Raw genomic sequence first — 26,043 nt, 5'->3', positions numbered from 1 at the left:
CGCGCACTGCGCAGCCGCGATGCGCCACCCGCTCGCCACGTGACCCTGGCCAGGTACCAAGGTAGGCACCTTGTGTCAGTGCAGGTGATGGAAGTACTAGGGACTACCTGTCCTCCACACCTTGTGTCAGTGCAGGTGATGGAAGCGCCAGGGACCACCTATCCTCCACACCTAGTGTCAGTGTAGGTGGTGGAGGCGTCAGGTACTATATGCCATCCAGCACCTTGTGCAGGGCGATGAAGACTTTCGGCTAGATGGTGTTTGAACTTGAGAACCTCAACTACAGAAGGTGGTTGAGGCCAGTTCATTGGCTATATTTAAGAGGGAGTTAGATGTGGCCCTTGTGGCTAACAAGGGATCAGGGGGTATGGAGAGAAGGCAGGTACAGGATACTGAGTTGGTTGATCAGCCATAATCATATTGAATGGCGGTGTAGGCTCGAAGGGCCGAATGGCCTACTCCTGCACCTATTTTCTATGTTTCTATGTAACCAGGGATAATACAGTTGCATGCTCATTACACACTCTCTCTTTGGTTTATGTTGATATTTATACTTCTCAAGAGACTCCTCCTACTTTATTCGTTTCCCAACCCTGCTTAACTTTTCCCAATAGATAAAACTTGAAGACTTCTCGAAGGTGGTGTTTATTGCACGAGAAATGGAGTATAAAAACAGGGAAGCTTTCTAGGCTTTGGTTCTGGTTAAATTGCACCTGGAATACTGTGCAGTTTACATCCCCATATTTAAGGTTAGTATGATTTGACTGGCTAGCATTGCAGACATTTCACTGTTTGCACACGTTAAATACTTACATTAACTAATTAATGAATAGAGGCAATGCAGGAAAGGTTCACTGGCTTGATGCTCGAGTTGAAAGGATTGATGAATAAAAGAAAGGTTGAGTAAATTGGGCCTATAGTCAATTACATTTAGAAGAATGAAAGCCAAGGTGATCTCACTGAAGCATATACAATTCTGAGAGTTTACAGGATGGATAGTGAGAGAATATTTACACATTGCACATCTTTAGGTCAGTACTTTGGTGTTGCGTTATTGTTCAGTAACTTTACATCAGAGGTTTTCTGATTCTCACGAGGAATGTTACCTGTATATTGTTAAAACTTTGTTTTATCATGAATTCTACTTTAATGTTATTCAACGGGCCATGTGGTTGTTTAAAGACATGACGAGTCAGTTGAAGGCTGTTTTTTGTTATAACAACCTGTAATTGGACGTCTTTAAATTATGATGGAGACATGCCTTGCATTTGCAAAGCAAAAAATGGATATATATTCTTGGGGAAAGTTATATTAACTCTGGCTGGTTTCTAGTTTTAGTCTCCATGGTTACAAGATTAATCATTTCAAGATGGCGGCCGAGGTCGCGGGTCAGCACGTGACCCGGTCGCCATTTTGTGATGCTGCAACGGGCAGGGGCTGTTGTGGGCTGTATTTTACGGCTGGACCGAACGAAAGGACTGGCAATTATCCACAAATGGAAATACTCCAAAAGGAGCGAGGCAAATTTGAGACAGGGGTGGAGGAAAAAGTTTGCAATAAACTATGGTGGACTGCATCACCCAGCATGCCCGGCGCTGTTGCACAGCCAGGGGTCGGCTGGCCCGCGCAGGCGCATTTCGGAGGAAGCCTCTGACAGCTGCTTCAAGATGGTTTAGAGCAGTTTTACTGCAGAGCGCACGTCGTGATCTTTGTTCCTGTCACATTCGCCCCCAATTGTGCAGAAACCATCCCCTTTCAGGTACAGAAACCTTAACTGAATTGTCCAAAAGGCAAAATATAACCTTCTCAATGTTGCCAATTGCCTTCAGTCTCTTCTGCTTGCGATGGTTTGTTGGGTGTCAACAGTCTTCACTCATCTCAAGGTTTTGACACTGACTGCATGTTTGTTATGCTTTTCCATGCATCTGAATTGTTTACTGATTATTTAAGTGTATGGATTTTTGTTTAAAATTAGAATTACTTTGTAAAAACTTTTGCTTAAAATAATAATGATTCTTGAAAATCAAAACCCATTAAGTTCCCGAAAGTATAACTATCAATTGTACTGTCATGCACTTTGCTAAAAGGAATAAAGGCATAGCCTGTTTACTAAATGGGAAGAGTATTCATAAATCAGAGGTGCAAAGGGACTTGGGAGTGTTGGTGCAGAATTCCCAAAAGATTAATTTGCAAGTGAGTCTGCAATAAGGAAAGCAAATCCAATGTTAGTATTAATTTCTAGAGGACTAGAATCTAAAAGAAATGATGTAATGCTGAGGCTTTATAAGGTGCTGGTGAGAACACATCTTAAATATTGTCAGCAGTTTTGGGGAGGAGGGTTGTGCTGGTGATGGGGAGTGTCCAGAGGAGTCTTACGCAAATGATCCTGGGCATGATTGAGTTAACTTGTGGAGCAATTGATGGCTCTGGGCCTGTACTCGCTGTCGTTTCGAAGGATGAGGGGAAGAATCTAATTGAAACCTATCCAATAATGAAAGGCCTAGATAGACTGAACGTGGAGTGGATGTTTCCAGTAGTGGGTGAGTCTAGGACTAGAAGGCAACGCCTCAGAATAAAAGGATGTACCTTTAGAATGGAGCTGAGGTGGAATTACTTTAGCTAGAGGGTGGTTAATCAGTGGAATTCATTGCCACAAATGTTGGTGAGAACAAATTGCTGGGTATTTTTAAAGTGGAGATTTATAGGTTATTGATTACGGTGAGAAGACAGAAGGATTGGGTTGAGAGGGAGAAATAGAGCAGACATGATTGAATGGTGGTGGGCCGAATAGTCGAATTCTGCTCCTACATTTTATGAATTGGCACTGTCGATAAAATGTTTGTGTCTGCAGAACAAGTAAATCATGGTCAGTCAATTTGCAAGTCATCTGCCTAAAAATATTTCTGCACAGCTCAGTTGAGAGAATAGATTTGTTTATTGTGGAGATTACTTTGAGAGGAAGCCGACAGAATCCTCTGCACTTCTCTTTAAAATAACTATAAATTAGTTATTTTTGTTCCCTCGTTTCTTTCTTAACCATTAATCTAACCCATGTTTCTTTGGAATCGAACTTATTGGGATTTGCTTCTGGCCGATTTTCTTTTTGTCAAATATGTTTTTAATCGGACATTTTATGAAAAGCACCGTATAAAATGTCAGATTTTTTTCTGGTCATGACAATAATTCTCATCTGCAAGCACGTTGGTGCTGTTGTTAAAGTGTGGATACATTTGAAAGAATGATTTTCTTTCCTGTCACTCTCAATTGCTGTCAGTCCCAATTGAGCATCCATTCACCAGTCACTCAGTGTTGAGCCAAACCTTACCTTTCCATTACCTGGGCTTATTGCTAAGCTTCTAAATAAACATTATATTGCTTTATTGCCCCAAGTACAACGTGGCTGCCCGTATGAAGAAGGGTCTTGACCCGAAATGTCGCCCATTCCATCTCTCCAGATATGCTGCCTGTCCCGCTGAGTTGCTCCAGAATTTTGTGTCTACATACGATATAGACCTTGTGATATTGATGTAGCTGTGTTTGTTCTAGTTTATGGCGTCAATGGAAAGTGGCCGAGTTTACATGAATTAATTAAAATCCTTACTTTTACAGGAATTAATAGTCCTTGGCATTCAAAATCTCTCAAAACATTCGTGGAACTAGGGACTGTCTTTGTGACATTTTGAGCAACAGCGGGGAAAAAAATAGAAAATAATGACTGTTGGATGTGCAGGCTAGGAAATAACAACAAATACCATGGATATACTTAATTGAGCCATGGTAAACTGCATCTCTGTGTGGGGAACTATTAATATTGTGCTATACCTCCCTCAGGAGTATTTGATGGTACAATTGGAGATGTGTTTAGAACTATAGTGGTATAATTGGAAAAGAACAGTCCAATTAGGCTCCTCCCGCGAACTCTTTTCTCTGCAATTCCCTTGTGCCTTTCTCTATTTTCCCCCTCTTTTTAAGGTTACTATTGAATGCACTAAATGTGTTATCTTTTGATTCTGTTTAAACTGTGCTGTATCCTAAGTGGCTAACAGAACAGTATTAAGCATATCTATTGCAAACCGGAAGAATAACTCGCTTTTGTCTTTTTTAAAGATATGCAAGACCATTTTTCTGAACACAGCAAGAAAATTCTTAATGCATTGAACAAACAAAGGGAAGATGGTAAATTTTGTGATGTATCTCTGGACCTAGGAGGCTACTGTTTGAAAGCACATCGCAGTATCCTGGCTTGCTGTAGTAATTTCTTCCACAATATCTATGGAACTGGCACGTCTAGTGAAATCAACCTTCCCGAGAGTTGCTCTGGTGTTTTGGGCCTTCTGTTTGACTTTATATACACAGGCGAACTTCATTTGACGCAAACAAATGTTTCCAATGTGCTAAATGCAGCAGAGGAACTCTCAATTCCTGATGCAGTTCAAGCTTGTCACCATTATCAGCAGAAGTTTGCAGATGATGAGAGGAAGAGTGATGAGCCCGTGTGTGACCAACAAACAGATGGATGTGGACCAGTGACGGCACCAGTGGACACTACAACACAAACGGGAGAAATCAAAGTTCTCGAGGAACTAATCACAAAGAGTGATTTTGGACAATTTGGCAAAAGGAGTACCAGGTGCAACAAGAAACATCCATTTGAGTTGCGCACTAACAAACAGAATGACAAAATAAAATCACTTGTTGTTCAGAAAAGATCTAGAGATTCCTCGAAATCCCACATAAGTCCAAGTTCTAAACAGCCGAAGAAAGCCAAAGAAAGTAACTCGGAAGACAGCAGTGAGGAGAACAGTGTGGAGAGTACCAGTGACCCGAGCATGGACATAATTAAAGTGGAAGACGATGAGGAAAGTATGAACAAGAGTGAACTGGACCATGATTACATTCCATCTAGACACAATTGTAAGAGACCGAGAAAAGCTGGCGTGCTGGAAAACACCACGTTAGTGGCGAGCACACCCAAGCGCAATGCCCCGGACCCGTCAAACAGAAAGAGCGAACCCATCGAGTGTCCAACGTGTCATAAGAAGTTCCTCAGCAAATATTACCTCAAAGTGCACAACAGGTAAATTCATGGGCTTCCTGGTCCATTTTTAGTCGTTAAAGTCATGAGCAATGTATAACTGTGGGTATTAATGCAATGCAATAACAATTGCAGATGGTGAGAACGATGTACAATCCATCTGTGTTTGGGGTTAAATTTGCTGGTCTGAAATTACTCCGAAGTATCCTTTTTTTTAAAGCAAAATAACGTGCTATAGAGAGATACTCTTATTCTGTTTTATATCTTTTGGAGAAGATGAAATCTTCACAAGAGAACCCAAGGCACATTTGGATGGGAGTAGAAGATGAGGGTGGAGAGGGGAGAAGCTTGACTAAGCAACGCAGATGTGATGGTTGAATCTGAGCAAGCAATCTGAATTCTATCACCAGAGGATTAGTGCATGTAGCCCCAACATTCATCAGGCTGTTGAACACCACAAAACACTAACTATACTATGAACTGACTTGGTTGCACTAAGGACTTCGGGCTTTTTGCACTAGCACTGTTTTTTTAAAATAATTAATTAATTATTTTTTTTGTTCATTATGTTATCTATAAGTATTGTGTTTGCAAGCCTGTTAGTTTAGAGATATAGTATGGAAAAAGGCCCTTCAGTCCACCGGGTTCACACTGACCATCAATCACCCATTTACATTGATTCTATGATATCCCACTTTCTCATCCACTCGCTACACAATCAGGACAATTTACATAGGCCAATAAACCTACAAACCTGAGGAAACTATAGGAAACCCATGTCGCACAGAGAGAACATGCAAACTGACATGGTCAGTATTCGAGATCAGGATCAAACCCGGGTCTCTGGTTCTGTGAGGCAGCAGCTCTACCAACTACGCTAATGTGCTGCTACTAGTAAGCATTTAATTCTTCCGTTGTCTGTACATATGTCAATTAAACACTTGCGACTCAAAATTGTGAAATGTTACATGTTGCTATCTCGGAATTTAAATGGTAAAACTGAATCGTATTTCCACATATCTCGAAGGGCCGAATGGCCTACTCCTGCACCTATTGTTTATTGTCTATTCTGACCAATGGCTGTTAATTCCAATTTTCTTATATTCCATTCAATTTCTGCTGAATTGTTGATATTTGAGTCAAGGGCAGCATTTACTGCCCTTGAGAAAGTGTTGATAAGTCTCCTCCTTGAAGTACATTGACCAGGAAACCCCCTAATTTTTTATTAAGACTGCTAAAGGAAGTTTCATTGTATCTATAGCAGAGAATAGTAAAAGAGCTCCTATACTGTTTTTAAAATAATTGCAATGATATTGATTTTCCAGGAAAATTTAATTGATGCCGGGGCAGAGCTGATGATGTCTGTTTAAACCAATAAGGCACAATATGGGCTTAATTATTCTGTTGCCTTGGCTTTTCTTTTTAATGTCAAAGTACTTTCAGAAATTCTGCAGTAGAGTGTCCGTCACCTAGATATGCTCATTTGGATGATTATCCCGCTGAGTTTCTATTGCTCTCATTAACTGGTCAAATGTCTTTGCCCTTGTACTCCTTGGTGTTGTACTCCTTGGTGGTGGAATTGGTGAGGTTGGGAGGAGCTTTAAGAGAACAACTGCAGTGCATTGTGTTGATAGTATGCATTCGGGCATACTGTACTGGTGGTGAAGAAAATAAATGATTGTAGCAGTTGCATGGTTTGTTAATCCTGATGGTGTTTAGTCCCACACGGAGTTCAAATTTCTTGGATATTTATGGTGCTGCACTTAGCTAGACAAATGGAGAGTAACTATCTTTATATTGCAGATTTTTGTGTATTTTATGATTGTATTCCTAATACTGAGGTGGCCTTTATTTAATATTGGTAACTCTAAAACTAATTTCTAACGTGTTTTTAACCTTTAGAAAACACACAGGAGAGAAGCCCTTTAAATGCAGCAAGTGTGGAAAATGCTACTTCAGGAAAGAAAATCTGCTTAAACACGAGGCTAGGAATTGCATCAGCAGGACGGGAGTGGTATGGAATCCAGGTTTCTCAGTAACTTTTTCAATTGCAAGGATCTTTTTATTTTTACCTCATTTTGTCATCATATTTTAACATTCATGCATTTCTGGCACCAATTTGTTCTTGAAGTTCTTGCCTCTCCTGTTTATTGACTAATTTGTTTTAATGGTCCTATTAAATTTCTGCATTTAGTAACTAATACTGTTGTCATCTGGGGGAATAAACCCTATATTATAATTATCTGTTCTGATCGCGTTTAAAGTCTGAACAAATTGAAAGGAACAAGAATTAAAGAAATGGGGACATTCATTTGTACTGCTTCATGTACAGTCTATTTATAGAAATTACTCTTTTAAAGTTTAGTCAGAAATATAGCAGCTACTACAAAGGGTAGTGTGATAATCACCAGAATGTTTTTAACTTTGAATGAACTATCGTTGCTGCCTCCACCATCACCCCTGGCAGTGTGTTCCAGGCTCCCACCACTCTTTGTGTAAAAAAATAACTTGCCCTACACATCTCCATTAGACCCCCCCCCCCCCACCCCCACTTTCAGCATATGCCCTCTCGTTTTGGGCATTTCCACCCTGGGGAAAAGGTTGTGACTGTCTACCCTGTTTATGCCTCTCTTAATTTAATCAAGTCTTCCCTCAACCTCCAATGTTGTTGAATCTTTTAGCAGCTAAAAAAGCAGACAGAATTTAAACATAATGCTGTTATTAAAATATATTGTGCAACACTGGAGTCCTGGTGTAAATTCTGTACCTTAATCTCTGTGATGGGTTTCAGCCTCAGCCTTGCAAGTGGGCAAGCTATGTATTTGAGGTAAATTCTGACATCTGTCTCCACTCTAAAAAGGCCATTTCAAGCTATATTGTAGGTTTTGTAAGTCTTGGGTATGACATTGAAATATCATGACTATATCTAGAAATCCTGTTCATTCATGCTTTGTGGTCTGGCCCCTTCGCCACTAAGATCTAATTTCAAATTCTGTCCTTGATTCCTGCAATGTCTGGATTTTGTGTATCTTCGGTGTAAACCAGCATCTGCAGTTCCTTGCTACACATCTTGAAAATTACTTGTTTAGCTCGGAAGTCTTTGAAATTTTTAAGATTTTGCAGGTGGCTTTATAAGGTGATAAGTGATAGGAACAGAATCATAATGACAATAGTACTTTATTAGCCAAGTATGTTTTGCAACATACCAGGAATTTCATTTGCCATACAGACAACCAATAAAGAGCAACAAGGCACCCAAATAAATTTTTAACATAAACATCCACCACAGTGACTCCTCCGCATTCCTCACTGTGATGGAAGGCAAATAAAGTTCAATCTTCTTCCCTTCTTTGTCTCCCACGGTCAGGGCACTCGAGCCTTCCGTTGTCGGGGCAATCTTGGCTCCCACAACCGACGGTCGAGCCCTCCGCATCGGGGGGGATCTCGACTCCCCTGCGACTTTGGAGCTTCCCGACATCAGTCTCTAACCGAGACTACAAGCGGCTCAATGTTGAAATCCGCAGGCCGGTTGGAGCGTCGATCCCAGGCAAGGGATCGCAGGCTCCGATGGTAAGTCCACTGCCTCGCGGTGGGGCTCAAAGTCAGTCTTGAGCAAGGCCGCCAGCTCCATGATGTTAGGTCGCAGACTGACCGGAGATACGATCTGGAAAACAGTTGCATCTCTGGCAAGGTAAGAGATTGAAAAAAGTTTCCACCGACCCCCTCCCCACCCTCCCACATAAAACAAACCAGAGAACATTAACATATACTTTTAAAACACTAAAAATAACAAGAAAGACAGACAGACTGTTGGCGAGGCTGCCATTGCTGACGGCACCACCCGGTGGACACTTCAAAGAATTAGGCCATTCGGCCCATGAAGTCTTCTCTGTATATTAATCATGACTGATCTATCTCCCTCGTAATCCCATTCTCCTGCCTTCTCTCCCATAACCCCTGACATTAAGCATCTATCTATTTCTGCCTTAGAAATATCCATTGGCCTCCACACCCTTCTGTAGCAAAGAATTCCACAGATTCACCACCCTCTGACTCAAGAAATTCATCCACATCTTCTTCCTAAAAGAAAGTCCTTTAATTCTGGGGCAATGACCTCTAGTCCTCGACTCTCCCATTAGTGGAAACGTCCTCTCCACATCCACTCTATCCAAGCCTTTCACTATTCGATACATATCAATTAGGTCCCCCCTCATTCTTCTAAACTCCAGCGAGTACAGGCTCAGTGCTGTCAAACGCTTATCATATGTTGATCCATTTTATAAATTTGAGTCTTTTATCTACAATTCTATACAAAGGCTCATTGCTGCAGTCCACCTTGTGTTGTGTTCTGCCTCTGGCATTTGTCCTTGTCTACATCAGTTGCAGAAATCCTCAAACTTGCTTTTGACTGAACCTACCATCATCTGTAAACTCCTTGCAAGTGCCCATTCTATCCATGCTGTATTCTGTTAGGAAGTTACGGCAACTTGAAGGCAATGTACAAACTGGCCTCTTGGGCATCTTCTTTCTTTATACAGATATAATTCTGACCACAATCTTAAATGCTTTACTTCCCCACAGGTTTACACTTGTCCTGAATGTAACCAGACATTTACAGGAAGGATTGAGCTAAGGAACCACCTGGTATCTCACACAGGTGAGATGCCCTTCAAGGTAGGTCCTTATTATTTTCAGGCTGACTGATTTGTACTGAGTTAACGGGTCTCAGCTGAGTTCGCTTCTGGAGCTACAATTAAGCCTGAGTTAGACAAGGAGGAAGGGTGTGTGGAAAAAAAGCTTAATGCTAAAACGTTGATATGTAGTACACAAGGTAAATTATTTAGGACTGAGTTTCTTGGAATCAAACTGGAAAAAGCCCTCTGGCTCCCAAAACTTAAGACAATTATTATTCTTTGCTTTTTATCATACAAACCAAATTCAATCCAACTTGTTACTGTCCCTTGGATCCCCTGAGCTTTCTCATTAAAGATCAGTCTGCCACGTGGAAAAATAAATCAGAAAATTATCCTTCTGATGTGGGAAATTGGAAATAAAATTAGAAAATTCTGGGAACGCTCAGAAGGTGGGCAGCAGTTGTGAAAAGAGAGTTAACATTGCAGGCCAAACTATCAGAACTGGAAAAGAGGGAATGCACGTTAGTTTAAAGTTGCTGGGAAAGTGGTGGAGGAATAGACAGGACCAAAGTTATATGCCTGTCACTATTAGCAGGACTGTGGGACATGCCCAGCAGCTTGGGCCATGCAAATCCTGGGAGAAAAAATTAGCTAAAATCACAGCTGGATGTGAAGCAGAACTAACAGTTCAAGGTTCAGGGTAGTTTATTGTCAGGTATACCAACTAAAGTAGTGATATTCGATTTACCTTACAGCCATGCTAAAAAAAAGCAACAAGACACACAACTACATAAAAGTTAACATACACACCCACCACAGCAGATTCCCCACATTTCTCACTGTGATGGAAGGCAATTAAGTCCAATCATCTTCCCTCTTTATTCTCCCGTGGTCGGGGCAGTCGAACTGCAGTCGGGGCGATCGAGGCTCCCGCAGCCGGTGGTTGAGGCCCTTGCGTCAGGGCGATCGAAGCTCCCGTGTCGGGGCGGTCGAAGCTCCTGCGGCTTGGAGCTCCCGAAGTCAGTCCCTGTCCAGAGACCGCGAGCTCCACGATGTTAAAGTCCGCAGGCTCCTGCGGTTGGAGCTCCAAGGTCGATCCCTGGCAAGGAGATCGCAAGCTCCACGATGGTAAGTCCTGCAGGCTCCTGCGGTTGGAGTCCTCCCGAAGTCTGTCTCCAGCAGAGGCCGCCTACTCCACGATGTTAGGCCGCAGTGCGGACAGAGATAAGATACAAAAAAAATCGCATCTCCGTCGAGGTAAGAGATTTAAAAAAGTTTAAAGAACACTAAAACATACATTCAACACATTCTATAAAACACAAAGAAGGAATGGACGAGACAGACTGTTAGCGAGGCAGCCATTGCTGGCGCCACCCGGTGGTCTAATACAGACAGACTGAAAGAAAGAGCAAGTTACCTAGAGCTGGTGAATTTGAAATTGAGTTAATCAGACTGCAATGTATCCAGACGGTTGTTGAGGTGTTCAGCAAGTTTGCATAGTTCCTCAATGTAACAGTGCAGGAGGTCAGAGTGGGATGGATAATTAAAGTGGCAGGCAATTGAAAGAGCAGTGCTACTCCCACAGGCTGAATCCACAGAGAGTGGCTCTGTACCAGCAAAGCGATCGCCCAATCTACATCTCCGTTGTAGAGGGACCACATTGGGAACACTGAATGCTATAAAATAAGATTGGGAAAATGCCCACATGAATCATTGCTTCAGCTGAAATGATTGTTTGCGTCTTTGAGTGTGTGGAGAAGAGGTGAAAGAGCATGTTTCGCATTTCCTGTGTGGGAAAGTGCCGTGAGATGAGTGGTTGGTGGAGACGGAAGAGCAGAGAGAGAGATCAAAGAGTCTCGAAGGAAGTGATCCTTTTGAAATGCTGACATGTGTCTGGGAAGTGAAATCTCGTTGGAGCTGATGAAAATTGTGAAGGGTGACTCATTGATTGCAGAGACCAGTGGGGTGAAAATTAAGATCCAGGGCAATTCCATTTGACATGTGGATTTTGCCAACATCTTCATGTGTAACATCGGTATTGTTTTGTGCTATCCTCTAGCCTCCTTGATATCTGCTCAAAACTTAATCGTATTAGTTAGAATCTGAATCTAGACACAATGCTCATGTACTGTAGATCCATGCTGATGATCCTTGATTAATCTATTCAGTGTTTTCAGGGACTTTCCCACTACTGAAGTTGGATTGTGGCAATCAAATACTCTGTTAAACCCTTTCCCATCTTTTTTCCAAACAATGGTGCAATAGTTCTCCTGGTTTCTGACACCTTGCCCATGTCCAGAGACATTTGAAAATGGTCCGAACCTTTTATTTCTTCCCTTTTCGTAGTGGTCTGGGATGCATTTAGTTCTGGCCTTATGATTTGTGTCTACTTTCAAAGAATTAAATCCCGTGCAGTTTTGTCATTTGCCAAGTTTATCCGATACAATATCTTAACTCTCCTATTCCATTACTAGACTATCTGCATTGTTCCATTTTATGAGGACACACACATAGTATTCATTGAGAATGATACCCACTTACCACCACCAGAGAGGTGCCTTCTTTGGTTCCTAGTAGGTCCTAGTCTTTCCTTAGTTTTTATTTTACTCAAGTATTCTTTTGATATTTCTATTGCCAACTATTTTATGACCTCTTGCAGTTTTTCTTTCTATTTTAATCTCAGTAGTTTTATTCTCCAAGGTTTTATGCTGTATACGTTTCCCTATCTTTTGCTTCCTCCTGCTTTTGTTCTACATCCAGGGAACTAGATTTGGGGAAAAAAAGAGATGCGAGAGGTGAATGCGGGAGGCAGAGTTAACATTCCAGTGTTCTATATCCCCCAGTTATAACAATGTTTAGATCTTCTCTTCAACCCTCCTCATCTGATACCCAGGCCATGTTTGATTTCCACCTTTTGCAAATTCTGATGACAGGTCATTCATTGGAAGCTCTTTGCACAGCTTGCTGCCTAAGCTGCTGGGTATTTTCAGTATTTATTTTGGATTTCTAGGATTTTGGATTTGGAAGATCCACTCCCTTTTCCTCTTTTCCCTGAACCCAAATACTCTGCTTGAATAGGACCCATTGCTCTGATCTTGATTCTAGTTTAGTTTAGAGAAACCGCACGGAAACAGGCCTTTCGGCCCACCGAGTCCGTGCAGACCAGGAGTGTTTGGAATGTGGGAGGAAACCAAAGATCTCGGAGAAAACCCGTGCAGGTCACGGGGAGAATGTACAGACAGCACCCATAGTCAGGATTGAATTTGGGTCCAAGGCGCTGTAAGGCAGTAGCTCTACCACTACACTACCGTGTTGCCCATTCTCCTTCATATAATCGTTTACACTCCTCTAGTTACATTACATCTCAGTAGAATTATTTTGCCTTTGATCTAAAAGAGCAATTCAGAATCATGGCATTTTCCCAATACCCTGTTCTCCTGATTAGCTTTAACCCCAGACTTTGCATTGCAATTCATTCCAGTGCTAGCTGCATATTATTTGCTCAGAATGCACTTTAAGAATTGTGGAGCGTTTTAAAAATAATACTTTTCTAATTTACACTGATTAATGGAAGTTCCTCTGCCACTGTTTATTTTGCAATTCTCAGAAACTTCCTTCACATTTGATCTTCTGCTTCTGTCTGTGTAAGTGCATTTACAGGAGTTTCATTTATCATTTGCTTTTCAGTTCAATTAATATTGCTTCATTGGACATATTTTTCCTGCTCACATGTAGAAGTGTTTCTTCAGCTTGTATCTTATTTTTTGTGATCCCTCCCCTGAATGTTGAACTGCCACCGGTGTATCGGTAACACCCAGAGTTGACGCTTCTCGGGGGTTCCTGTACTTCTGCCTGGACTCCCTCATAGTGAAATATATAAATATCTCAAGTACATGTAGTTAAATACATAAATACTTTTTTGTTCCATTTTCTAACCTTGGTTTCCTCTGCCTTCAAAACATGGCCCATATTGTTTTGTTTTTCATTTGCATCTTTGATTCCTTTTCTTCTGAATCTGTTTAGGTTCAGTTCTCCCTCAACCTCCTTTCCAAGCAAGTGAGCAGTTCTCTGGTCTAAGGAGAACAGGCACACGGAGAAGCTAACATCAACATTTCATTATCCCTGTTACCTTTACAGCAAATTGGTTCTGCACTCCTTCCAAAGCATTGACATCTTTAAAATGACCAGAGTTGACCTTATTACTGCAGTAGGAGTCCAACCAGTTTTTAAAGAGTTATTACATTATTTACTGAATGGTAATAGAAATTCCAAAGAACATGCCTAGTATAGACAGTTGATGCAGGGATAATCTGTGAATATGTACTGCAGGAACCAAACACTATTGGGCTGTAGATGTGATCACTGTGCCACAAATGTTTAGCACAGAGATCCCACACTGCCATTCCTGATGTTGGAAACATGTTTTTTAATACAGGTAACACCTCCCTGCAACTCTAATTTTCTGCATGTTTTAACCCTTCTAGTGCCCCTCATGTCCTCAGCAATTCATGCAGAAGAAAGACATGCAGAGTCATATGATTAAATCTCACGGCGCACCAAAACCATTCCCGGTGAGTAAAAAAAAGTAAGTTTAACATTATATTCTCTCGCTAGCAAACGAGAGCCCCACAAACAAGGTACTTTTGATAAAGGCAAACCTGGATAGCATCATTGTGAGATGAATAGCAAACTGAAGTAGGATGGGTACATGAAAATGAAAAAGAAAAAGGGATGTATAAATAGGAGAGGTGTAAATGCTGTAGGACAGGAATGGGCATTACCGCAAAGCACTTTTCTTGCACTGTCCCTCAGTCAAGGGTGATTAGATGTGGATTCCGAGGTGGCCTTGCTTTCTTTGGTCTGATCTTCCAGAGGTTTGACCCAATGACCACAACAGACCAATTCCAATTGGGAATAATTTGCTCATTGTGGGGCACCTGGAGTTCCCCATTCATTTGCTGCCCTGAGATTTTTAAATTCTAGTGTGTAACATTTGAACAATGCTGGTAAATGCATTTCTATTGCTGAAGGGCATGCTGGAGTTATGGCACTTGGCAACTACACGGCACCACTGGTGAGTTTGATTTTAGATTGTGAAACGAGAGGGTTCCAAATGGAGGGATCCGCGAAGAGGAGACGCATCAAATATCACAAAGGATTAGCAAAGAATATCAAGGGCTCATTTGGTAAATGCATCACCAGCTTGCTTCAAGTTTTGGTTGGTATTGATTTAGCAAATAGCAGCCCAGGGAAACCAGATAGGTGTGAGGGGCGATCTTAGTGATCCGATCCTTGGAGTTTGATAACTACTCGGTGAACTTGCTGGAAAATACATAGATGTTCAGCAGTGGGCATAACTGGGATAGTTGAAAATGCTTTTGTGTGCTTGGTATGATTTCATGTGGAGAATGGTCTCTTATCCTCAACTGCTCACTGTAACCCAGTCGGAGTTATTGTTCACTCACTGTGAATCTGTCATCTTGTGTGATTCTGTCTCGCTCTATGACACGGTAACACCCTCCCCGCTACTGCAAAGATGGATTGGTAAACAACTAACGTGTAGTGTGTCTTGATTTTCAGTGTCCTGCTTGTTCCAAATGCTTCCTCTCCCGCAACGACTTGCATCAGCATGAGTTGTCCAGACACCAGGGAGAGAAGCTGTTTGTGTGTGAGGAGTGTGGTCACAGGGCTTCCACCCGCCATGGCCTGCAGATGCACATCAAGTCCAAGCACAGGTACAGTTCGTGTGCAGCGGCTTCCCATTACTTAACCAGCGAGGGGTGCACGTGGGTGAGTTCAGCACAGCACCTCATTTAGCTAACATTTTGAAATGCTGGGAGCTGGGAAGATCAAATGGTCCAAATGAATAAGTCTGATGAAGATGTCTTGACCCAAATGTCACCCATTCCTTTTCTCCAGAGATGCTGCTTGACCCGCTGACTTACTCCAGCATTGTTTGTCTATCTTCAGTGTAAAACAGCATCTGCAGTTCCTTGTTACACAAATTAATAGTTCAACCGTCAATGTGAACTTAACAGAATAAAACATTAGAAAACAAAATAGTGAACTATTCCAGTAAAATCAATATCTTTGAAACGGGTTGGGTGTGCAGAGAATCATGGGGCATTTATGGAGAGATTTTGGATGGACTGGGCAACGGCTCAAAATTAATTGTAATTAGCTGGTGACCTGAGAGAAATGAATGGATAGAGACCTTTCTCAAATGTAAGCCTTCTATTGTTAAAATGTATCTTTTGTACTAGGTTCAAAAACTAGGCCTGTGCAAATTAATTTACATACAACTGAATTTTACTATTTTAAAAAATCAAAAGATGCACTGGTGCACCCTTAGTTAGCTCACTTGTTCGTACACCTTAGTCTCCTATACGTAGGGAGCAGGAACAGTGTGTCCCATTACAACCACATAGCCAGCATATCTACTGCATGTGATTGAGATACTAATAAATAAGACAGCACAAAAGTCAACTGCCAGGCTGATTTAGATGCTCCAGTTCCTTAATTACACATTTTCAACAGTGAAACAAATTATTTTTCTAATATTTGGTAATAACGCAGGATTATGTTTCTGGTTCCTGTTTGTACAATTGGTGGATACGAGATGAGCAGCAAAATATCACTGGCCCAGCATAGTGATAATTACAAACTGATACAGTTACTCCAGGCCTGTCAGTTTCATTACAATTTCAAAACTATTTTAATGTTAAGGTAAAATTCCGATAAGAACCAGCAGATAGATGTGCAGTGTGTCTGGGATTCACCAGATGAAAGTAATGAGAGCATGAGAGCAGTGACTTTCGGGGGAGGGGGGAGGAATGACTGCAACAATGGAAGTTGTCGACTCATAAAGAAAGAGTCCAGGAGTGGGACTAACTGGACAGGTCTTTAAGAGCGAGTAGGCACAGGTACGATGGCTACATGATTCTGAACTGTCAATTGTGTGATTAAAGGCCATTGCTCTTCTTTCTAAAGTTGTTTTTCCACTGCTCCTGTGTCTCTGATTTGTTGAGGTTTAGGAAGGGGATTAATGGTTGCTGGCCAGTCTCGAGCTGTGTGGAGCAATTACTTAAATCATCTCAACTGCAAAATATAGCAACCAATCTTTTTTAATAAAAACATTTCCATGGATGTTTCTTTTAAAATATTCCAAAAATGTTTAAAACTATTATCCAAGTGTCATCAGTGTTATAGAGATGGGAAAAGTGGTCGTTGGATGTGCCACACACAGCCAAATGTTTTAGTGCCATTGGTTGCAGTAGGAGACGGATTGGTGGAGAAGGTTAACATTCACTTTATTTTTGCACTGGTGTTACAGGAATGAACGGCCATACATTTGTGAATTCTGTGACCGTGGGTTCACCCAGAAGGGCAATCTGAATGTGCATTTGCGGACGCATACAGGGGAGAAACCATTCCAATGTCATTTGTGTGGGAAGACTTTCAGGATCCAAGGTGAGTGCCTCGTGGATCGTGAGGAACCCAACTTAGATCCTGTGTCTCTAACGAAGGATCCCACGGCAGCAGGGTGGATAGATTCATCAGCCGGTACTACAGTAAGGCAATTCTAGTCCTGGTGCTCTGAGTTGGTTAGGTACCTCGGCCACTCTTGAGTGCAGCAAAGAATCTGTTCTGCTGGACTGGAAAGGGGTCAGCTGGGGCTTCTGCTCTCAAGTAATTTTTTAAAAAAGACACAAAGTGCTGGAGTGACTCAACAGGTCAGGCAGTATTCCTGGAGAACATGGATAGGTGATATTTCAGGTCAGGATCTTTCTGAAGAATAAGGGTCCTGACCTGGAATGTCACCTATTCATGTTCTCCAGGGATGCTGCCTGACCCACTACATTATTCCAGTACTTCCATTTTTTAGGTAAACCGGCATCTGCAGTTCCTTGTTTCTACCACTCACTCAATGATTACTGAAGACTGGGCTGTGAGATGCCTTCCACAGATGAATAACAGCCAATGCCATTAAAAAGTATTACTAAGATGTTAAATCTAGCTGGTCCACAGTCCTTTTTAGAAATGCCTATTTGAGATATACAACTCCTCCTGCAGCAATGGAACTGCTTTCTTGTGTGGGTTTTAACAGTTCCAGATGAATGTCCACTTCCACCTCTGGGCATCCAGAGGCAGACAGTGGAAGATATCTTTACCAATGTCCTTGTCCCAAGCATGAATAAGAAAATGGTTTTATGGAGTATCTAGGAGAGCGCTGCAGGAAAACCAAGTGAATTTAGGGTATGTGATTTTTGATCCTGAAATTTGGAAAGTAATCACCATTTTGTACTGTATTAACAATCTCCTATCTTCACCAGCGAGTCTGGACAAACACAATAGGACCCACACGGGTGAGCGGCCGTTTGGCTGTGAGATCTGTAACCGAAGGTTTACGGAGAGGGGACCTCTCCATCGTCACATGGCCAGCAAGCACCAGGAGGGTCGCCCGCACGACTGCAACATCTGTGGGAAGACCTTCAAAGGTAAAGCTGGTTGTGCTGGAATTAGGAGTTATTTGTTACGAGTTCTAGCCTTGCTCTGCTTTTTCATCCTCTCTCCAATCCCCATGAATAGGATTAACCTCCAACACAGCAGCTAATATTAACACCAAAACAGGATAACTCCATTCTCTGTGTTTACTCTTCCTTCCCCACCATAACTTAACTGTCCAGGTGTGTTGCTGCACACCTGATCGATTCCCCTCATCAATACATCTGAAATTTGTCACTTTGCAGCGAAATTAGTAGGAAAGGGACTTGTATTCCAGGAATCGTGGGGAAAATTGGTTAGAAAGCCCCTTTCCAACTACTTTGTGATTGATTTCCCTCTTGCATTCAACCAAGGTCCAATATAGGTGGCTGTATGGCACTGATACAACTCTGTGTCAGCTATTTCCACACCATTCCAGAAAGAAGGCTAAATCTCTGGGGAATTCTGCTCTCGGGAAGGGTGTTGAGGTCAGTGTTGACATTCAGTTTTAAGATGTTCCATCTTTATTCCAGCCGTTGATCAGTTGCGTGTTCATGTCGGAAGACACAAAGGGGTGAGGAAGTTCGAGTGCAGTGAATGTGGTTACAAATTCACTCGACAGGTGAGTCCTCCTTGAGTGCTGAGACACTTTAAAGTAGAACAGAGTTGTTCAAATGATTGTTTGTTCACTCCTGCATTGTGATTACCTGGAGAGGTGGTTGTGTTTGGGCCAAGCACTGCCAATCGAGTGAAACTCAGCGATTCCATTTCATAGCCTGAACTGTAGTACCTGTGCCGATTGGCACATCTATCTAAAGGGAAGTTGGCAAAGGTTGTGAGGGAGAAAGCAGAGGTGATAAGCTGAGATGGACTGGAGAGATTCACGTGGAGCATAACCCATAGATTTGTTCAGCTGACAGGTCAGCTTTTACCTGATCTATTTGATATAATTAACTCCATTTAACCTTGGTGCCTATTTAGCTACTCATTGGGAAGCAAGTGATCTAAGCAGGTGTAGAAGCACACTTAGAAAATGGTGCAATAAAATGGGACACTGGCAGTATTTTAAAGGAAGAACTTTAAGAATTTTATTTTTCAAAACTCCAGCTCTGTTTGTCTTTTAGGTAGTTATGACGATAAACAATTGTATTTGACCTTTATCACAAACTCCAAAACAACCCATTCCCTTTGATAATTGAAAATTAAAAACTGCAGTTGCTGTAATTCCAAAACAGTGTTCAAAGCACTCAGTAGGTCAGGCAGCATCCGTGGAAAGAGAAATGGTTAACATTTTCAGATTGAAGATCCACAGGTTTGTGAATCCAGCATTTCCGTTTTTATTTCAGCACCTCTCAACCCTGTGCATCCTTCCTGCCAACCCTCCTCTAGGCTGTTTCCCCACTTTTTGCTCAATCTATCATGTTTGCTCTACATTTCCTCTTGCTGTCTTGGTCTTAAGCACTACTCACCTTAAACTGTCACATAATTATCCGAGTTATTAATATATGCCTAGTTAACTTTTAGCTAGTGTCCTAATGTCTCCTTGTGGTTCCATGTTGGTCTTTGTTTCTATGACACACCTCAGGACCTGCTGCTATATTAAAGACACTGTAAATATGGAGTAGATCCTTTGATGTGCTACCAATGTGAATTTTCTCAAACATAGGCTCACCTGAGAAGACACATGGACATACACGGGCGAGTGGAAAACTACAGTCCCCGTCAGAGGAGGCTTCGGAATCTTATCGTTCCTAATGAGAAAGAGGGAGACACGGAGGTGCTCGAAGCTCCTCAAGCAGACCAGCCATCTGTGGCTGCTGCTCCTCCTCCCACAGATACAAAAGAGCTGACCAGTCAGAACACGGACACCAGAGAACTCTCTGTCCAGCGATTCCTGGACAATGGAAACTACCACCCAGAAGAGAATGTGATGTCAACGGCCAGTGAAACAGACACTTATGTAGAGGAGATTACCATCGTTGAGATATAGCGACCTGTTGCCCCAATATGAATCACCTTAAAATTAACTTCTTACGAAGCATGTAAATAAAATGATTTTATAAGTATTTGCTGACTGCCATTTCTACTCTTTCAGTAGCTTCATTCATCAGCAGTCTCTTCAGTAAAAAAAAAACTCCTTTTATACCTTAACTTAGGCATGTACTCCAGTCAAACGTCAGGGAACTCTTCCATTTGAGGCGTCACTGTTAAAACACGAGGGCCCGGGCCCTTGCTAACAGTCCAAACTAAACAGATTATTCATCTCAATAAGGAATATCACTGCATGTTTAAAAAAAAGTCTCTTATATTGATTATAAAACACTTTTTGGTACAACCTCTGAATAAATATTGTTGAAGTTTAAAATTGAAAAATACTGCAGTGCTGTGTGCCCAAAATCCCAGAAACAGCCTGACAATGCATGGACCTGCAGAGGTGCAGGCGGGGAGAGTAATATCAGCCAATATTAAAAACAGACATAGTCATTAAACCAGCACTGAGAAATATGTTTTAATCTTTTAAGCTCTTGTAATTGATGTCCATGCAAAATCATAGTTGACCAATGATTTATCATGGTTGCTCACAGCAGCACCACCATGTTCTGCCCCCTCTTTATCTTTCCTGCCTTTACTTTCCCCCAACCTCAGACTCAACACCATTAATCTTGGCCTCATCTCCATCTATTAGCAGTGACTTTCTGCTGTGTAGAAATGTTTTTGAATTTCTTCAGAAAGTTGTGGTTTAGGGGCCACGCTTCATTTTTCTTGTGAAGTTGAATGTTATCTGTTTAAGGTCTTACAACTATAGCAGCAGATGCTTTTAGACAGAGGTTGCACCGGATTTGTCATTTAGAGATACTGAGTGAACATTGGTGCCATCTACTCGTCTCACCTTTGAACTGCAACATAAGCACAGGAAGCAAGCATGATGCCGTATAGAAATACAGAAACACTAGGAAATAATTAAATGGTGGGTTGTAGCAAAGCAGTATAAAGAGATACGCAACTCATTTCCTCAAAACTTACAAGCTGCAATCAAGCGGTTGTGAGAAGAGCAGTACCTAAACATGAACAGCAGTATGTAAAATAAGGCCTACAATGTTGGTAGCAAGCAGAGTACATCCTGGGCACAGATTCAAATCCCAGTGAGAATTATTGAATGTTTGTATGTGTGAAGTAAAACTTGAAGGACATTTTCTGCACAAAAGTCAAACTATAAACCACTTTCTTCGCTAGTGCCCAAGTCATTTTAGTGAGCCTGGAAGATGAACAAAAATACTTACAGGAGATTCCCAGATCTGTTCCTGTCCTCGTACTTCTTTGCTTGATAATATTCAACATTAGTTCCAGGTTGCGTTGCTGGTGTTTTTACTTTAAGAGTCCAATGCACCAAACAGGAGCAGAATATAATTGATGTGGCAAAATGGTTCATAACAACCAAATGATTAACTAACCATCATTTCATTGTGATAGTGGGATACTGATGTGTATGAACATATAATATAAACAATATATATAGCACAGGAACAGGTCCTTCTGCCTGCAATGTCCGTGCTGAACATAACGCCAAACTAAACTAATCTCATCTGCCTGAACGTGTGACATATCCCTCCATTTTCAGAATATCCATGTGCACAACAAAAAAACAAGTTTGAATGCTACTATCATCTCTGCCTCCAACACTACCCCTGGCAATGTGTTCCAGGAACCCACTACCTTGTGTAAAAATAATCTTGCCCCATACATCTCCTTCAAACTTTGCCTCTCTCACAGATGAATGAACCTGAAACTGGCACTCTAGAACAATACATACATTTACTTACCATCCAAAGAGTACAATTTAATTGGGCAATGACTGTGCAACAGTTCCATGAGATTCAAAGAATGTTACCTCCCCCCCCCCATCCAAAACCCATACTAAAAGGTACACAGACTCGAGTATTAAGTTAGCATTAAAGTTTAAATGTAAAATACTGTACATTAACCAATGCTTCAGAGTAAACATTTTATTTAGTAGAATTTTTATAATGCAAATTCAATATAAACTGCATGTATGTACAATGTCACACTTCAGACACACACTGAAAACTCAAGATAAAACCAGGATATATATAGTGCTTGAAACTCACAGCATACGCTAGAGATTTTGAAAGGCAACGGTATTAAATTTCTTACATGTTCATTCCTCTTGCCAATATTTAAGTCCTTAAAAGTCATTCATTTAAAAAAAAATCTTCCTCAAGAAACATTTTCTCCACATCGAACTCTGAACCAGCAAAGGCACATGTTACTCATCTCCACAGAGCTCACAGTCAAGTCCAGCAGTGGGACTACAGGACTTGGCTTCAGTACACCAGACGAGGGAGCAAGAATGAAACAAAAACCAAACCGCTTGCAGTTGAGAAGGAAGGATACCTTAGTTCCAGCTGCGAACAAATAACCACTTCTGGTAAATGAGGGAAGGTTCTGTTGACGAGGTTAAAGACTGAATGATTGGCAAATAGTGTTTCAGATTGTAACCCAGCACGAGACAGTGCCTTCAGGAATTAAAGAGATAGATGAGCAAACTCTTACATATTTTACACCATCTGCGTGATAATCAACCAGTCGGACACAAATCTATCAGCAGCAAATTGGTATCACGTTGTGTTCAAGTCACTGAATCCACAACATCTTCAAAACACAAAGGATCCAATGTTCAATTTGTGATTTATATACTTAAGAGGTCAGTTCTGATATACAGCATGGAAACGGGCCCTTCAACCCTTTGAGTCCACACCGACCATCAATCACCTGTTCACAATGATTCTGTTATCCCATTTCCTAATCCACTCGCTACACACAAGGGGCAATTTATAGCCAATTAACCTACAAACCCGCATGTCTTTGGGATGTGGGAGCACCTGGAGGAATCCCACAGTCACAGGGAGAATGTGCAAACATCATGCAGACAACACCCGAGATCAGGATCGAACCCAGGTCTCTGGATCTTTGAGGCAGAAACTTTACCAGCTGTACCGCTGTGCTACTGTGTTGCCCCATACCCCAGTGTGAGTATTCTAAACTAATAACTTTGGAATATTTCATTGCATTCTTATTTCTAAAGTAGTGGCAATTATGAATGGAAGTGCCCCATTCATCCTACTCCTTCGTGGGGATCATCACCCAACTATTGTGTTTCCCAGACACAAATTGCAGCACTGGTGAGATGGTTGAGGGAAGCATTTAAGCAAATTGAAAGACAGCACATGTCCATCTGAGTGAGAGGCTCCTCAATTCCAGATTCTGAACCAAGTTGAGATTCAGTCACAGATTGGTGTTGTGAGATATTAATCTGATCAGACTCAGCATTAAAATGCAACAGATGAGGTCCATTTGGAGGTCCTTCCCATATCTTGAATAGGCTGAGTGGAACAAGTTAAATGGAACTCACTTCACTTTTCCTTTGTATAAAGTATAACTGGTTTGACCAAGAGTCTTCATTGAAAGGCTCGGCAAATGCAACATAAGTCTTTAATCCATTCCAAAACACAGAAACAGTTAAAAAAAAGATACCACATAACTGTGGTAAAATCTGGTGCATTGTGCAGCACAAAACTGCAGCTATTAAAACAAAACAATATTTGGTATTCTATAGACTATAGCAGTGATGGATCCCAAATCTGATTGATGGGCAAGCAATTGTAGTTTATGATCACCAATTGTTGTTGTCATTTTGGAAACTATCCCATTACTAAAATTATTCTCATGATAAAAGTTAGCTCAAATGGTTCCCATTTTCACACCTGCATCTATGTCACGTATCCAATCAACATCACTGTAACTGATTAATTGGCCACTGTCAGCCTTGCGTTTGTGAAATTGTGTGCACACAAATCAGCTGCTCGAATTACTGTCTTACTTATAACAACATTTCAAATCTACCTGATTGCCGACAATTCCCTTTAGAATTTCCTAGGTCATGAAGGGTCAGACATGAATTCTAGTCTTTCCCTTCAATAGTGAATGGCAGAAAGCTGGATGGTTTGATTTGATTTGATTTAATTTATTGTCATTGTCTTCAATTAAGACACAACGAAATTCTCTTTCCCTTAGTCATACAAACAATAAAATAAAAAAACACAGAACACAGAAGTCCTCCACAACACAAACATCCCCACAGTGGTGCCAAAGTTCCCCACTGAGGGAAGGAACCAAAGTCCAGTTAACCTCCTCACTGATGTTCCCCAATGTTCACCCGTGGTCGGGGCTTCCCGAGCCCCCCCCGCAGTCGCCGCTATGGGCGGCCCGATGTTCAGGCCCTCTCGCCGGGAACGATGGAACCCCAACGTCAAATGGGAGAACATCCTCAGCGGCCTGGACCTCTGAATCGGCCACCTCCCACAGGAGTCCGCGACTCCCGATGTCCACATCGGAGATTCGCGCTGGCGACCCCCGGCAAAGGGTCCCAGGACTCTACGATGTTGAAGTCAGCGCCGCCCGCGTTGGGAGCTCTGCATCCACAGCTCCGCGATGTTGGAGCAGCGGCCCAACACTCTGGAGCTCCAAGCGGCGATCCCAGGTAAGGCCTCGCCCGCTCAGCGATGTATCGAGCGCAGCGCCGCAGTTGCTGAAGCTCTGGTCCGGTCCCTGCAGGAAAGGCCGCGCCAATCCAGTTGGTAGGCCGCAACTCGGATAATAGCCGCATCTTCGCCAGGAAGCGACTGAAGGACGGTTTCCCCCTTGCCCTACCCTCCCTACCCCCACATAAAATACTGAAAAAAAACCCCAAAAAACTCTAAATATAACAAAAAATAAAAAAGACAACCAGACCATGGGTGGAGGCAGCCAGTAACAGCGCCACCGGATGTCCAGGTGGCACCACCGGATGGTCATCAGATGGAACTGGCACCTTAATTTCTGTTGCTTTGGCACTCCAATACCTTTTCAAAAGCCAGCAAGATCTACAACACTTCCAAGCGAATAAATATTAAGCTTTTACAACAGTTGCAATAAACAAACAAACCCAAAATGTGGCAGTGTTCAATCTGACTCCACACAAATTTAATTTAAACTTACAGTATAATGTGACTGCAACCTGCAGCTTCACTAAATGCTACAGCACCGGGCCATGTGTTGTATACTGAGAAGTTTTTAAACAGAATTTGCAATGTCATGTGACAGACAATCTATTTCCTTTTGCATTCATAGAATCAGAAGAGGCAATGCAACCCATAATGCCGGTGCCACATCTTTCGTGAAGCATTTCAATTTAAATTAAGTTCTGTTAATATGTCATGCGTGCGACTTCAGTGCTGATGTACTGGCAGATTATCCGGACAATTGGATATTATTCCAATACCCAAAACACTTGTAATTCATTTCTTTATAAAGAGTGATCACATTAAAATAAAGTGATAATACATTTTTCAGCAACCCAGCAAGGAGCATGGGAGACAGATTTGTTTAGAGGCAGCACATAAATCAGCATCTGGTGAGCTCAATGCCAAAACATTGGGATGTCTAAGAAGATGATTAGTTTTACTGCTCCTCCCCTGTATGTAGTTCAGCAATGAGCGATCAGTTTAATGCCAATATTAGCCATTACAGAAACCTGGGATGGAGAATAGCACAAAAGGAGATCCTCGATTTGCGGCCTGATCAAGTAAGTAAGTAAGTAAGTAAGTAAGTTTTATTTATATAGCACGTTTTAAGTCAACTCGCATTGACACCAAAGTGCTTTACATAAATTAAATAATAAGTTTCCATACAAACCATAGAAAAAGGTTAAAAATAAATAAAGAAAGAAAATGGACACAACACATTATAGAGTTCAACACAAACATCCCCCCACAGCAGAATCAAAAATTTCCACTGTGGGGAAAGGCACCACAAAGTTAAGTCCTCTTCCTC

General features: G+C 41.7%; 1 protein-coding gene across 3 annotated transcripts; it reads left to right on the top strand.

Annotated features, from left to right (window-relative positions):
* The first annotated feature begins 507 nt into the window (after positions 1-507).
* Positions 508-20,219, top strand: zbtb48 (zinc finger and BTB domain containing 48). 3 transcript variants are annotated; one of them, XM_033048151.1, is made up of 10 exons: positions 508-749; positions 4,108-5,077; positions 6,938-7,049; positions 9,617-9,709; positions 14,154-14,240; positions 15,250-15,404; positions 17,003-17,139; positions 18,003-18,167; positions 18,687-18,775; positions 19,820-20,219. In XM_033048151.1, the coding sequence occupies exons 2-10, from the start codon at positions 4,110-4,112 to the stop codon at positions 20,141-20,143; spliced, it is 2,130 nt and encodes a 709-aa protein (XP_032904042.1). In that variant the 5' UTR covers positions 508-749; positions 4,108-4,109; the 3' UTR covers positions 20,144-20,219. The 3 variants fall into 3 exon arrangements, with proteins under 3 accessions (XP_032904042.1, XP_032904043.1, XP_032904041.1); XM_033048150.1 differs by lacking the exon at positions 508-749 and adding an exon at positions 1,446-1,759; XM_033048152.1 differs by lacking the exons at positions 508-749; positions 18,687-18,775 and adding an exon at positions 1,442-1,759 and having other exon boundaries at positions 19,820-20,038.
* Positions 20,220-26,043: the final 5,824 nt, after the last annotated feature.

The sequence above is a fragment of the Amblyraja radiata genome, chromosome 31, assembly GCF_010909765.2.
Source record: "Amblyraja radiata isolate CabotCenter1 chromosome 31, sAmbRad1.1.pri, whole genome shotgun sequence".
NCBI classification, from domain to species: Eukaryota; Metazoa; Chordata; class Chondrichthyes; order Rajiformes; family Rajidae; genus Amblyraja; species Amblyraja radiata.
This window is presented reverse-complemented; position numbering and strand designations above follow the sequence as displayed.